Below are 14,865 nucleotides of genomic sequence, written 5' to 3'. Positions count from 1 at the left end.
TAAGGACCGCAGTTGATCCGCCATCGTTGCAAGTAGGCGGTGGCTCTAACAAATACGATGGGCTCCAGATTGATGCACGGCTCACATGCTGCCGGTCAAGACGAAGACAAGGTCTAGTGGCACATGGTTGTCGCCATGACATTCTTCCGTCGCTACAGCCGGCCCAGTCAAGTTTTAAGGGCCAATGCCGGAAGGCAGTCAGAACTCAACGCCTGACTTCGGTTAATAGCTGTAGGACCCTGGTGTTCAAAGAGAGAGAGCGGGGGCCTGCCTGCCCGCCGGCGAATAAGTACAGTAGAAGAAAATTCCTGTTTCAGTTGTCTAGTCCCAGCCCTATGCAGGGACTTTGTGGACGCGATAGTAGGGGTCTCTGATGCCACTTGCCCTATCAAAGGTTGCTAATGCAGTTTCGGGTATGGCTTCAAGATCCTGGCGTTTGTAAAATTGAGAGAAGATGCACTAGAGCGGCCAAAGCGGGCGTCTCTGGCAGTTCTAGAGCCTCTCAAGTCCGGCCTTGGCCTGAGCCACACCGGGAGGGAAGTCAATCTTATTGCTCATGTCGATGGCTTGTTGGAAACGTTTCCTAGCATCTTCCTTCTTTCCTAGCATGGCAGCGATGTCGCCCATATTTGCCAAGGCCACAGCACAAGCCTCGTCACACTCCTCTGTGCGCTCGTCACCCGTGATATCCTTGGAGTGTGAGTAAGCGTTGCGAGCCCAGTTCTTGGCAGCTTCCAGGAACCCGGCACGATCCGTTGGCATATCAGGGCTGACCATTGCGTTGGAAATTGCAGGGGCGTTAGGTACGGTCTCCAGTAGAGCTTGAAGAGGATGCTGCGCGAAGGCTACAGCCAAATTATTCACTATGTAATGTGTCAGCCACGTCCACATGTACGCTTTGAGGGCAACGAGCAAAACTGTCGAGGCGATGCGGTATCAACTTACTAATTGTAACTCGGTGGCAGGGGTTATCGCAGAGACGCAATGCCTGGAAGAAGAGCGGCACTGCCAGATGGAATTGAGATTTGGACTCATAGTGTTGAGCTAGGGCTGGGATAAACCGTCAGTATGACATCGATCGAGGCTTCGTGATATTACCAAGTAGGATGATAGATGGCAACGCACATTCCATGGCTCCCCCAATCTCCTCTGGGCTCATCCAAGAGCCCTCTTCCTTCTTGACACCCTCATTATGGCGGCGACGTGATTCCTTCAAGGCAGTCTCGACAGCCCATGTCAAGCGAGCCTGGGCGTTCTCTGGTTCCATAACATGCTCATCGGAGTAGAGAGCACCAAGTTTGGTGCTGGTGCCAACGGCTTTAGCCAGCAGACGGGTACGCTTGTGCCATAAGTTCTCGACAACCTTCTCTTCACCATCTTCTGCAACGGCCGGGTGTTGGTCCTTGTTTAGTACCTCGACAGCAGGGGGCTTTCCTGACTTGTCCACTGTCCCGTCTGCGATGGACTTTTCCATCCACTCCACCCACTTGAGGCAATCTCTTAGTACCGAGTCTAGAACAGTGATGGCTCCCTGATAATTTCCGATCTTCTCAAGCCAAGCGGCAGTTTGGATTCTTATGCCCAAGACGTCGTCGGAGAACGGATCCAGCTGGAGCTCATTGCACTGCTCCAAAGCTTGTTTGTAGTATTTCCTTGCTAAATTCGGGTCGGGGCTGATGTTGGTGTAGTATAGCGCTCGGCGGAGAGACTTTGCGATCGGCTTGGGGTACTTGGTGAATTGCCGAGCCATGAAGTAGTCGAAATAAAGCTTGACGATATAGATGGATACACCTGCCAAACCAGCGAGACTTGGGCGCAGACTAGTCAGCAGGGTGGTTCAGAGGTTGGCAACAACATCAGACAACTTACATCGCTAGGGCGAGGATAAGCTCTTCGGGACTCTCCCTAAACATCTTCTTCATTCCTCGCGGTGTCATGGAGGTCAACAGTGAGCGGAAAGATATTGCTCTCCAAAGCTGGCGTACTTGGGGTGGCGGGGGTGGAGGCGGAGCTGGCGGATTGGTCTTCTTGGAGCCATTGTAAGATGAATTCGAAGTGCTTTCCAGCCTCATTTGAGCATGTTGGCATATGTTAACAGTTCTCGAAAGGGTACGGGCTCGCAATGTTGCCCAGGGCGCCGCGGACGATCCAACGGCCTGACGGCGGCAGAGGCTGTTGATGGTCCGACATGCCGCAATTCGCGACGCTGCCATCGTCGAGATCAGTCGAATGCTAACTCGTATTGTAGTTGAAGAGCCGTAAGCTTCAGAATTGGTTGTCGGACAAACTTGGTCAAAAATACCTGTAGTGTCTGGTCGGGTTCGGGCGATTGTCGAGTGACGTATTCCACGAAATTTAATAAAAGATCGGAACAGTCGCAGAGCCCAAAGCTCTTGCTGTTGTGGGTCTCTCATCACAATGCGCAGCGAATCAGACGACGGCATTTGCTCCGAGGCTCACCCAGCCATCTCGCAGGAGCCCCCCACCTGGATCGTGGGGAAGCTACGGCATCAGAGGGGCAAATGTCGAGCTTCTTCCCCTCCATTCACCGTCTTTGTAAGAGAAACCAAGCTTCTTCAACCCTGCAACTCATTTTTCGACATTTCAACGACTTCGACTCGGTACTGATACTCTCTTTATTGTCTCTGTCTCACCGAACCCTAAGAAAATGGCTGGAAAGTTCGAACCCAAGGTCCCTGTCAACCTGGCTCCCCCCAAGGACGACCCCATCACCCTTGAGGAGTTGGCAAAGGCTGATGGTAGGTTGCTTTTGTTTCTATTGTTTTGATCTTAGAAATATTTCTATTGCGTCTTTCCTTCGAGCGAAAGCCGCCAGGTGACTCTTATCTGGCCTTGAGCGAAGTTGCCTGTATGTGCACAGAAGAAACCGTTACCATTCGCCAGGGCGTGTGCTCGACAACAGAAGCCCGGTCACTACGATTTGAGTAAATCTAGATTGTTTTATTCTTTGGGAAGAATGTCTAATGATTCAAAACTGAGTTCAGTTGTTGGGTTCTATACTACCCCTATACCATCCCCATACTATCCTAATCACATGCAAATGTTTCTTTCTAGACATCTCACCCGCTTAATGCCGATGAGGCTAACAACATCATAGGCTCAGACCCCAATGGAAAGACGTACGTTGCTATCAAGGTAAGATAGAGTTTTTGGGCAATTACGACCGGTTCTTACAATATTGACCTAGGGTATCGTCTATGACGTGACGGGCAACAAGGCATACCAACCAGGAGGTTCTTACAATGGTGAGTCGGAAAACTGCTTGCTAAAGCCACGAAAGGACCCGAAATTGACGCTCAAGGAGTCTTCGCTGGAAAGGATGCTTCCCGCGCCCTCGGGATGACCTCAACAAAGGCCGAGGATGTCAGCTCCGAGTGGCAAGATCTCCCCGATAAGGAAAAGGGCGTCCTCAACGACTGGATTACCTTCTTCTCCAAGCGGTACAACGTCGTAGGCCGTGTTGCCGGAGCTACAAACACAGAGTGAAGGGTAAGAGGAAGAGAGGCCTGGCTCTGAAAGAACGGAACGCAAGTGGGAGCATTAAGGGCGCAGAGGATAACAGGAGGTCAAAGATGGCTCTCATCCGAGCGTGGAACGTTGCTGTGATCAAGTGTCAAGTGTAGACGTAAAAAATATCATAAGCCCATTATGAGCCACTGGCACCACGCCAAAGCTCGCGAGTTCTCTTCAAATCCTCCGGAACCTCCTTATCCAGTTCCTCTTTGGGAAAACACTGCTCTTGAATTCTACGATGGCGTTGCGGTTACACGTCAAGTCCTTTTGACCGCTGTTGTACGTTGTGCAGGCTATGTCACTTCAAAGCTTATCCAAAAACTATGTCTCGTTTGGCCACCCTCAACGCCTTAGGCCGTGCGTCACAGCCATTGCTCAGATGCGATACCAACAATGCTGCATTACGTTCCTGCACGGGTCCAGACCTGGTGCTCGCCAGACCGCCGGCCTCAGCTTTCCACAACTACCAGAATGAGTCGGAGGCTTCAGTTGCAATATTGAGGGTCTCAGTTCCATTATGTAAAGGAATCTTTTCACTGGGATCGACTCAAGGCTTTTCTTCGAGCTGGAATAGGTGAAAAATAGCGTGTCTTGCGTAATCAGCCTCATTCCTCTGGCTTTGCTCTACAAGAAATCCTTTATGAAAACAGTCTGCGTCTCAGCTCTTGAGACCCCCTTCTCCTTTTCTTTTTTGTCGAATTATCTTCAGGATTACGCAAAACATACAGTGGTCCAAAAACCGTTAATGTGGAGCGCAGCCTTTTGGTTTTCCGGTCGTACGAAGGATGTTTGTACATGTCGGTTGCCGTATTTGCCATCCAGCTATCTACTCTGCTACATGGAGTCACGAAAACTTCAAGACTTGGGACCCGATAAGAGAAGATTCTATGTTGACGCTATTCCTATGAAAATCTACCCGTTTCAGAGGAGGAACCGGCCCTCGATTCTGCGGCTTAAATCTAGTCTCTGACCAGACACTTTGCAAAGTGAGCTTGGATCCTGCTTGCGAGAGAACAGCTCATGGATACGCTGAGAGTATCATCACCCCAATGAACCATTCTCTTACACGGAGATACTTAGGTAAAGAAGCCCTACATTGTTCATCGCGCCGAGTTGAGCCAATAAAGTCTATAACTTCACTCAACCGAGCCCCTTGGTATCTCCCGTATCTTGTCACATATTGAGACCCGATGAGAAACGGCACAACTGAACCACTTCTCAAGTCACTCCGTAGTACCTTCATCACAGTATCAGCGTATATATCTATTGGTTAGTTCCTACGAGAATTGAGATACATGTACCACAGCGTCTTCGTCTGTTCATCATCCTGCTAGAACATGAACACACTACAGTCCCCCGGACCTAGATACATCCGCGAGCTGTGCACAGAGACTGATCATAATATCAATCTGCCAATATTCCAAGATCTGCCCCGCTCTTTGATGCAACACAGCCCATAAAAAGTCCCTACCACTATACAACCTGGCACGTCGGTCATCCTGCGCCTACCTATAAACCACTGTTCAAACTTTCAAGTGCCATGTGCATATGGATGCCCAAATTTGCTCCCAACAGAGACATATACCATCACCATTGTCGTTGAGGCCAATCCCTCCTCAACGACGGCGGCTCTGATCGCCAATGCACTCTTCTCGGTTGAACCTGGCGACGAAATGAGAGCGTTCCTGGTCCTGCCAGACCGAGATGCAGTTATTGCATGGGACGCTTTGTTGCCACGAGTTGCGGAGAACCTTCACGCCGAAGCATTGGTGGTTCGGGTCGTTGCGGGCGAAGTGGCAATACGACTTCAGCCGGACAATCGAGTGGTTGCAGGTGAAGAGGAATTCCTCCCAGTCACACATCTTGTAAGGGTGGGTTCAAGGAAGCACTGGAACGGGTTGGTGGAGGATTGTGAGAGTAGCTTTCTTCCTGTGGTCAGCTCGGGACTTCCGGCAGTCAAAAGACTTTGACACTATTTGGAGACATACTGTTGCAACGTTCACCCAGTTTTGTGGATAATCCCCGCCTCGAAGGGCTCTTCTCGCTTTCCAAATATGTGTTGATAACAGCAAGAGTATAGAATGTGATGTTATATGCCTGCTGGTGCAACCATTGCCAATTGATGTCTAGGAGTGAATCCCACAGATAACGGAGTAGATATTCCTGAGCTTTCGCCACCCTTTTATAGACATCCCGCTTCAAGTCATCGTTCACAGGCTGCAGTTTTCATGATGGAATTCTCTAACACTAGTCTGCAGCTGAACAAAAAGGGCAGCTCGAGGCCGCCAATATATCCGTTTATATGGACGCAGTGTACGTCCCTATCTAACTCGTTGGTTTCGTGCATCGAAGAGACGCTGATTCGCGGAGGTTGCCATGCAAGCCGGGATATCATGCGGGGGGCAACTTCGCTCAATAGCTGCCTCGTGCAGGCTTGAACAGCTACGATACGAAGCTTAGCGTCGGACGGGGAGGGGACTTAACTGTGCAGCCCCGGAGGAAGTGGCTGCAGATCACTTGCTCGGATGAGGGATAGCGATGTAGGAACCCTCTCATCCCTCTCCTTGAGATACCTCAAGATTGGCTTGCTGTTTCGAGAAAGAAATGGCAATACACAATATGTATGACGAGAGTAGTGTGCTAGCCTTTGAGTACTGGCCGGTGGACTTCAGCCATAGTATGGTTGTGCAGACGAAGTCAACTACTGCTCCTAGGAACACTGACCTGTTGATCTGGACATTTAAAAAGGTCCATTAACCTGACCGCCTCAGCATGGCATCGCCGTGCAAAGGTGATGAATGTTATGTGTTTCTTCGGGAGGGTTGTGCCACAAAAAGGGCTAGTGCAGTGCAAATCCTTGCGCGGCCAGGTCATCAAGGTGCTGTACATTTGATAACAGATGGAATTGTCCGTCTGGACCTCTAAGATCTTGTCGGCTTGAGACGACCGGCCTCATCCTGTTCTCTCATCGGGTTCGTCTGCAATTTGCAGGCCATGTGACACGATGGACGTCAAATTCTATTGACAGTGGAGAAGATGCAGCCTCTACCACCCAATTATCAAGACCATCAGCTTGGGACCCAAGTCATCTGCATTCTGCGGAGCGGCCCGATAGGCGGGTTTACCTAGCTGAGTAGGCTCGCTCCTTGGCGTAGAGCAAACATCGAATATGTGCACATCAGACGGGTCAAATACAAACTGAAGATACGGCCGAACAGTCCCCTGACTGTCCAGAAACTCTCGGATATCGTGCTGTTGGATACGTAGAGTAGGCATACTGCAGTGCAGGGCGGAGTTGAACGCCCATCTGGTGAGGGCAAGTGTTGTGGCAAAAAAGGAAGTCCCGCACGTAATACTGTGTACAACGGGGGACAAGGCCCCGTTTGCCAGAACATCCGAGTAGTCAACCTATGCAGATTTCCTCGAGCATTAGAAGGTTAGACGGGAAAGGAGGCCAACGGAAGTGATTCTGCAAGTGCCGGAAGGGTTCTCACCTAGGGATGAAGGCACCACCGGAAGATGGCATTGGAAAACATGACACATCATATGTCGAGCGATGGTCGTTTGTTCAATCAAGACTTGTCCGTTGGATATCGGGTTGTTCCCTCTTATGAGAAGTGATATGACAAGGTACTGTGCGGGCTTGCACAACAAGCAGAATACGGGCAGACATGATGTCGGGTCTTTGTTTCACCCATAGAAACCTAGTTCATTTGCTGGTAGGTGGGATCATGGCAAACTCGTGTATGCGGGCCTCGCTCTGTTGCTTGGGGTCGATATAAGTGCTCTGCAGACAATGTGACGAAACGAGAGAACAAGACGATTGCGCACTTGCGCGGAAAGCCATGGCTCTGAAAGCCTTCTTGTGAGACATTCTCAATAACGATGTAGACCTCCAGCCGCCATGGTCTCACTCGCCTCTGAGGACTCTTCCTGGCGGAAGGTCCGGTAGGCGCTAGCGGTCAAGAATCCGAAGACGAGCGGCTTGCTTGTGCCGGCTGAGACATATAGAGACGACGTTTACCGTAGGAATAGTGAGCATGAGCACATGACACAAACCTTCCTCCTCTGGCCATGGCTGGGTATCATGGTTGGAAGCCCTCGACCAGGCTGTCTCGGGGTACCTCGAGAGGGACGTCGGCTCAGAAACATGCAAGTAAGTTGGCGTGGTTTCCGAGTGGTTCAATCGGCCAACGCCCATGTACACAGACAGCACTTTTGAAATTAGTTGAGCAATGTGGCTTCGAAGTCTTGCTTCTTGGCAGATGGGTGACTTGAATGTCCTGGGCCGTTCTTTGAGCTGTTCATGCTTGTCCTTTTACGGGGTGTCTTCAGTGGTAGGTTGCGCAACGGGACGACGGCCGAGGCCAGTTTGTGCTGGAGTGATTGTTCAATGGTCTGGACTGTCGGTGTTGGAAAGTGGGAAAATGCGAACCATTCCCCGGGCGCCTGATTGCCTCGCTGGTTGCCTTGTGTCGCTGCCTAGTGTGTTTCCGAATGCTGATTGGCCAGGGCCATACGACGACGTGTGCTACTCACCGAGAGTCGCCCAAAAGCAAGGCGGACTAGCGAATTGACTGCGCCCTCGTCCTCACAGTTGCCTCATCTGCTCCTCACCTTCCCTCGCATTAGTCACATCGGGTCCTCATCCTCACCCTCGACCTCATCCCCTTTCGTGCTCATCCCTCACTGTTTCCTCCCGTCCGAATGACTACAAGTCCCCCTCCGTCCATGCCTATGCCGCCTGACTAAACCTTTGGTTTTCTTCTATTTTGTCCATCTCTAGCCAGCAGTCTTCGTCGTGCGAAACCTCGCCTGTTCGTTCGCCCGGCCACCCATGTCTTTCTAGTTCCGGGACTCAGTCGTCCTCTTCCGACCCCCGACCGACCCACTGCGGACCGGCAACTGAACTGTGTCCAACTTCATCCTGACTCGGCCATCCGGACTCTGTCTCGCTTTGATAAAAACTCCATCTAGACAGCCGGGTTCTCCCCGATTACACCGACTTCGAGCTTCTGTAATAAGAGGGGAAAACAGTACTGCCTGCCTGAATTCGAACTCGAGTTGGTTACCCTTATTCTCTTCCGCGTCTCCCACTACACGCACCATTCTCAATTTTGTTATGTAAAATCGGGCCAGTGCCTACGGCCACGATTGCGAAAGCCCACAGAGTCGCCCTTTCTGTATGCCGCGATCTAACGTGTCATTAGTTGCCCGTTGCAGCTAATATATCGAGTCGATACCCCTGGCGCGATTCTTCGCTACGACGACAACCTCTCATTCATGGCGAACTTGCCCCAGACGGTGGAGATGGATACCGCAAAGCAAGGCCAGATGGTTTCCCTTCAAGGCACAGAGGCCGTGGCCAACATGCCAACATCTTCGAGCCAGAGCTTCCATCAGAAGACACCAATACCATGGAGCTTGATCGAATTTTATGGCGGCGAGCAGCCATGGGTTCCTCCGGGGATTTTTGCCGGGTCTCAGCAAGGCCGACAAGCACTTACGCCAAATAGTCAGCAACGAAGCACCAGTGGCTTCCAGGGCTGGCGGAGCACGCTGCCCTCGGAATGTGATACCGTCCCCCAGGGTTCCCGCCTTCTGACTCCGGTTATGAGAGTAGGACGAAACACAGCATCGAAAACACATCCGTCTTCAACGATGTGGACCGAAGCCAGGATACCCAGAGTCTTTCGGGGCAGATAATAGACTATCACCCCTTTGGTCTAACCGCCACCGATGGGGCTGGGACAACATAGCTGCAACGCCCGTTCCCGTATCCCATCTTGGTGCTATGGGGAACAGATTGATTTGCCCTGGCTGCCAAGCCCTTTGCAAGACTAAGTCAGAATTGAAGTGAGTTTGTGAACTGACAGCGCTAATATCGGACAACCCCGCTGACATGTCCCCAAGCAAACATAACCAGCGGCACCGCAAAGCGTACAGATGCGATGTCGCCGGATGTTCCCGGAAGGAGGGATTCGGCACCTTGAACGACCTTGACCGACACAAGGGCAGTGTTCACCCTGATGTCTTTAACGCAGGCCCTCGATTTCGTTGCCGGATTGGCCAATGTCAGAACAAGGACAAGATTTGGCCCCGGGCGGACAACTTTAGACAGCACCTGAAGCGTGTGCATCGTCAGGATGTCAGCCCTGAGGATGATCTTAGCGAATATTCGCTGCAGTAAGTATGATTGTCATACTGTCGTTGGATGTGACATCTAACATCAGCATAGGTCATCGCTCCAGAGACCCCAGGACGATTCATTCCAACAGAATGCGCAAGATGCTCTCGAAGGTGTAGGCTCGGAACTTTTCAAGTCCTACGCAGGCTCCATGGCCTGGGGTGGTCGGCCGCCGGCCTTTGAGGATATTCAGCTATCCCCGCAAGAAGAACAGCCAGCATCCATGGACCTCATCCTCGACCCATCTCTAACAACTCCCGATGGTTCAGCATCGGACGTAGATATGGCTGGTTCTAAGGTACAGTTACAGAACGAATTACCTGATCCGGTTCGTGAACCCACACGCCATGAATTCGTACAGCCCAAAGAGATCACGATCGCTCCATCTCCAAAGGCCGTTATTGGTGGACCGAAGCACGAAAACTCCAATGGACTTCGTGCTAACCAGCCTCAGCGGTCCTCTATCAACTTGAGCGTCGGCTGCGAACGAGATGCCACTAGCCTGAATAGAACCCAGAGTGAGACTTTTCATAGTCCTCTAACGGATAGCATGGACTGCGATGACGCTGCCAAAGTTCCATGTCATCGATCCACAGGCGGATCCAGTGCAAAGGAACGACCCGTCGACCAAGAGGAGCAGCCAACGAACCAGTATCCTTCGGTTCGCCAGAACAAAGATCTGAGCCAACAAGCCATGTTCGATATCCTTTCGCAGGTGCCTAAGAATATCATCGAGACATTCTTGAAGTCCCAAACGGAAGCCGCTCCTCAGAAACGCGTACCAACTCCGAACATCAGTGCCAGCGGCCCTCATCGATGCCCACATGCTAGCTGTGACAAGGGCTTCAGCCGAAAATGCGAGCTCAAGTATGCAATCTCCGCCACGCCTTGACCAAAGATAGCGTTAACACAAAGACAGGAAGCATATGAAGCGCCATGAGAAGCCGTATGGTTGCACATTCTCAAACTGTAAGAAAAAATTCGGCAGCAAGAACGACTGGAAGCGCCACGAGAACAGCCAGCACTTCCAGGTGGAGATGTGGAAGTGCCACGAAAAGCGGGCCGATAAAGAAAGTGAGAGTTGCGGGAAGGTCTGCCACCGCCGGGAGACTTTCCGGAACCATCTTGCAAAGGAACACAAGATGGACGACGTCGCGGAAGTCGACAAGGCCCTCGACAAGTGCCGCGTTGGACGCAACGGCGAGCCAAGGTTCTGGTGCGGTTTCTGCGTCAAGATTGTCGAAATCGCGAAAAAGGGAACCAACGCTTGGGCTGAGAGATTCAACCACATCGACAACCACTACGCAGGTCGGCACAGTCTACCCAAGAAAGACCACTCTGACTGGGTAGCTGTCGATCGCGAACTTCCCGAGATCGACCTCTCCGGGTCTCTGAGTGACTCAAGCGACGATGATTCGGCCGATGAGAGCCCAGTCGCTGTTATCTCGCGAAAGCCCGAGGATACTCCTAAGGCTGTAAGCGGCCAGAGGAGGAAGAGGCGCCTCGACGACGATGACGAACAACATGACCCTAAGCGTATACGAATGTACATGTGGCACTGCGTGAGTGACCCTAGTTCATCATGATAAGGCGCGGTGAATGCCTGCTAATAGGTTCTCTTTATAGTGCTGCTGTACCTGGACCGCTGATTATAAGGTGCACGCCAGCTGCATCAACTGCGCTCACGTATGGTGTCGTGGCTGTGAAGTCAAATATGACTTGATTCGGAGTGAAAAGGAAGCCGATCGTTCTACCAAGAACCAAGAGTAGAGCGTTGTAATGTAAGATGGGTATGATGACGATGATATCCACCATAGTGCCATTGGATGCACTGATGGTTTGTTATGATGGACATGGGAGTGATGCTAGGTAACAGGCATGCCTCGCGAAACAAATGACGATTCCCACCCTCTTTGTGCCTTTGGCCAGGCTAGAGAAGTTGCAACGGATCCTTGTCTGTATTCCAATGATCCGATATACCTTTTGCTATAGTAAGCAGAAAGAAGCCGGCGTCTCTGGCAGCGTCTGCTAATACTGATTACCTACGCGGCGGCTACCTAGGTAGTGTTTGATCCACACCGTGTAGGCATTTGTCAAATCTTTGCAAGCCTTTTCTCTCCCGAATCAACATGCCCCGGCCGGCAACTCGTTGTCCCCTTGTGCTCGACAAACATGGCGTGTAAGAAAAAGCCCCTGTCACGGCACGTTCGCTCACTTCTGGGCCCCATCCACATGCCACGAGGCCGCAAGGCTCCCAGCCCCCCGCCGTCACACCGCCGCAGGGCGGAGGTTCCCAGGCTCAGGGGTTCAGAAGAGGGATTGGAAACCAGTCACAGGATAGGAACCGTAGCCGCGTCCGTCCTTTGGGCACGTCTATTCTTCGACGGCACCCTCCCGAGACCTGGGGTTTGGGTAAGTAGGCTTTGCCTTTCCCTCCTCGAAAGCCGCCTCGAGCAAGCACTCGGGCGGATGGCTGGCAGTAGGAGCCATCACACGTTACTCCACCCCGTTGCCACCACCCGAACGCCTAATATACTTACTTCCGTAGCCGCCTTGGTATGTGCTACCCATCATTCTTTCCCAGCTTCCCTGAAACCCGTGTGTTGGGGGCCGGTAGCGTCAGCCCCCTCGGCGGAAGCAGACCAACAGGGTTCTGATCCGCAGTCTGAGAGCTTTCAACCCATTTCCCTGGAGGGGGGGTGGTGTCTGTTAAAAGTACAGAGCCGGGGAAGAGGGGGTGTGGTGGTGATGGGAAGGCGGAACAAGGCAGGGCTGGACCTGGCGGTGCCGGCAGGGGAAGTAAGTAGCAAAAGGATTCGGCATGGCGTTGCGATGATTTGCACGAGATATGCTTAAGGGGTATGAATATGCATGTTTCCTTATCATTTCCCCAGTTGTCTTGACGTTACCGGGCTTGCCTCCGTGGGTTGTTGTGGGGGTGTGGGCATCCCCATGCTTCGGGGTGGCTTAAGGCGTGGGAGTGGAAGGGTTGTCTAGGGAAAGGGAGGGAAATGCACGCTGGAAACGTCAGCGAGAATCGCGTGTGGTCTGGTGCGGCTGAGCAGTCACGGTGGCTCATGTTTCGGCTGAAGCAGAGTGCTGGGGTGGTGGTGGTGATGGAGGTGGATGCGCAGAGATTCAGAACCCATGGTAATGGAGGGGGGCCGTCAGGATGTCGTCAGGCGAAACGAGGACGAGTGCCAGGCGTCCTGAGATTATGTTCTAGGTCGATTTGAACCCTAGCCAACAGCTTCCAGCCTTGAGACGGGATACCGTTATTGTGTTGGATACGGAGTGCCGACATGCTCCTTCGAATCAGTCTCGCAATAGACCGCTCACCAGGCCGGCCATATTGTGGCTGCCTGTAAAGCCTCTTACGAATCGCGCAGATCTGCAACCAACATACAGCAATGTCGAATGTTTCAGCACAGGTTGGCGCCCCGTTATGTGGTGTATCAAGAGACCACACACCGTGTGCTGTCATGTAAACATGTCTTCCCTCTTTGGCCACAGAGAGAACTACCTGTGCCCCATTCATGTCAGTGATACCATGCATAGGTTGCCATGAGTATGCTGTGTCTCCAAGCTTCGATGAAAGATCCCCAACATCAATTTCGGGTGTCCCGGATGCCAAGATGGCTTTCGACCTGTATTTGGAATGAAGGGTTTCGGAGACGGAATACAACGAACATTCGCACCCGATCGATGCGAATGCCGTTATGGAAGAGTCGGAATCGGCACAGACGGGCGTGTTATCTCCATTAGGTGCTCACGCCGGTTTCTTTCCGGGAATGCCTGCAGTGTCCCATGAGACCAGAGGGACCGCCCAATGGCCCGCCCATCCCACGCGAGCCGGCCTTACTAGGGGGAAGGTGAGATGGCTGAGGAATCCAAGATCTGTTCCATTCCCGATCTACCGATTCTAGAGGCAAGGGGCTGAAGGATCGCGGACGCACGGCTCGGAATCCCAACGCCTGGCTGGCAAGAGGGGCTTAGGAAACAGAGTGTTTGCTTTGCACTATCGACAATGGTGGATGTCATTGATCTCGTGCGCGCAGTTGCGCGTATAAGAATAAACTTGCCGCGCGACCCGCACAAGCACCAAGTGTGTCTCATCGAAAATTGCGCAACTTGAGCATTCAATAAAACGCACGTAGTCGACATTGCTGGTGTCGCCAAATCAAGACATGCATCCGTAGCTTAAGATCTAAGAGATTTGTGGGTTTGCATCCCTGCTAGAGATTGCAGACCTCCGTGAGATTGTTGGTAAGCCATGCGACACAAGACTGAGAGTATAGCTCAGCATACTCATCCCATCTTCACCATACGAACAGTATCAACGTGTGTGCCACGTGCTTGAACCGGACCCAGCTACAAGGGTCCGGAAACCAGGGGCTAAGCGGAGTTAGACCTTGGATAGGAAAGCATCAAGAGATCGAAATAGCTGTGGTTCGGGGTGGGATTGCTGCTTGCCGTTGAGTAATCTTCTTTTTCAGCTCTAGCTTGGCCGTTCCAATGGGCTCTCATCCTTGTCCCCGAACATGGGGTCTGAAAGGAGCAGCTCTAGCCCGGAAACAAGCTCGAGAGCAGAGATTAGCTGCTAGCATGGGGTGACTCTCAAAGTCCGACATTGCCTGCCGCGAGGGCGGCAACGACCCTGTGCTTTATTCTTCCCTGGCTCACTAGGGCAAGAATTGTCCAAGTAGGCAAGACCAAGCAGCCGTTCGGCAATTGTCAACTGCTGAATGAACGACACGCCCGCCACTCATGAGGTATTGCGGCAAGATTCCTTGTCAGTGAGATATTGCATGCAAAACAGCGAGTCATCCTTGCACGGGGGAATCGGATGCGAGCAACGCGGCTTCTGTTGGACTGTAGCGCGCAATTGCGCAGACGGGTTATCGTCGGTGATGTTGGTCGAAGTCCCCCTGATCGACAGGCAAGCCCGAGAAAGCCAGGGTTCTCTATTCCCAGACGCCTCGCATGCTATCCAGTAAAAAGTTGGTGAGTGGTCCTTGAGTGCTGGCTCCTCTGTGTCTGCGGGGGCCGGACAACCAGGTCCATCGTGAGATAAACAACGTGGCAGCGTAGCGTGCGCGAGCAATTGCGCGTGTTCGGTACTCCATGTACGGAGACGGGCAACC

At 52.2% G+C, this 14,865-nt stretch overlaps 5 protein-coding genes across 5 annotated transcripts; 3 read left to right on the top strand and 2 right to left on the bottom strand.

The window, feature by feature from the left end:
- Positions 1–492: 492 nt before the first annotated feature.
- Positions 493–1,937, bottom strand: ColSpa_10541 (uncharacterized protein; the record flags this gene model as incomplete). The annotated part of the gene is made up of 4 exons (XM_049276753.1): positions 493–845; positions 946–1,044; positions 1,126–1,820; positions 1,870–1,937. 4 exons carry the CDS (start codon positions 1,935–1,937, stop codon positions 493–495), a joined length of 1,215 nt encoding a protein of 404 aa, XP_049132710.1.
- A 731-nt stretch (positions 1,938–2,668) lies between these two features.
- Positions 2,669–3,507, top strand: ColSpa_10540 (putative sterol O-acyltransferase 2; the record flags this gene model as incomplete). Its single annotated transcript, XM_049276752.1, has 4 exons — positions 2,669–2,759; positions 3,119–3,156; positions 3,209–3,266; positions 3,302–3,507. The coding sequence occupies 4 exons, from the start codon at positions 2,669–2,671 to the stop codon at positions 3,505–3,507; spliced, it is 393 nt and encodes a 130-aa protein (XP_049132709.1).
- A 1,643-nt stretch (positions 3,508–5,150) lies between these two features.
- ColSpa_10539 (uncharacterized protein) lies at positions 5,151–5,396 on the bottom strand (the record flags this gene model as incomplete). Its single annotated transcript, XM_049276751.1, has 1 exon — positions 5,151–5,396. One exon carries the CDS (start codon positions 5,394–5,396, stop codon positions 5,151–5,153), a length of 246 nt encoding a protein of 81 aa, XP_049132708.1.
- A 4,040-nt stretch (positions 5,397–9,436) lies between these two features.
- On the top strand, positions 9,437–10,613 carry ColSpa_10538 (uncharacterized protein; the record flags this gene model as incomplete). The annotated part of the gene is made up of 2 exons (XM_049276750.1): positions 9,437–9,720; positions 9,773–10,613. 2 exons carry the CDS (start codon positions 9,437–9,439, stop codon positions 10,611–10,613), a joined length of 1,125 nt encoding a protein of 374 aa, XP_049132707.1.
- Positions 10,614–10,863: 250 nt separating this feature from the next.
- On the top strand, positions 10,864–11,370 carry ColSpa_10537 (uncharacterized protein; the record flags this gene model as incomplete). Its single annotated transcript, XM_049276749.1, has 2 exons — positions 10,864–11,283; positions 11,335–11,370. 2 exons carry the CDS (start codon positions 10,864–10,866, stop codon positions 11,368–11,370), a joined length of 456 nt encoding a protein of 151 aa, XP_049132706.1.
- Between the last annotated feature and the right edge of the window lie 3,495 nt (positions 11,371–14,865).

This window comes from Colletotrichum spaethianum, assembly GCF_022836535.1.
Source record: "Colletotrichum spaethianum MAFF 239500 DNA, contig36, whole genome shotgun sequence".
Classification (NCBI taxonomy): Eukaryota; Fungi; Ascomycota; class Sordariomycetes; order Glomerellales; family Glomerellaceae; genus Colletotrichum; species Colletotrichum spaethianum.
Note: the sequence above shows the minus strand (reverse complement) of the source record. Positions and strands in the feature narration are given on the sequence as shown.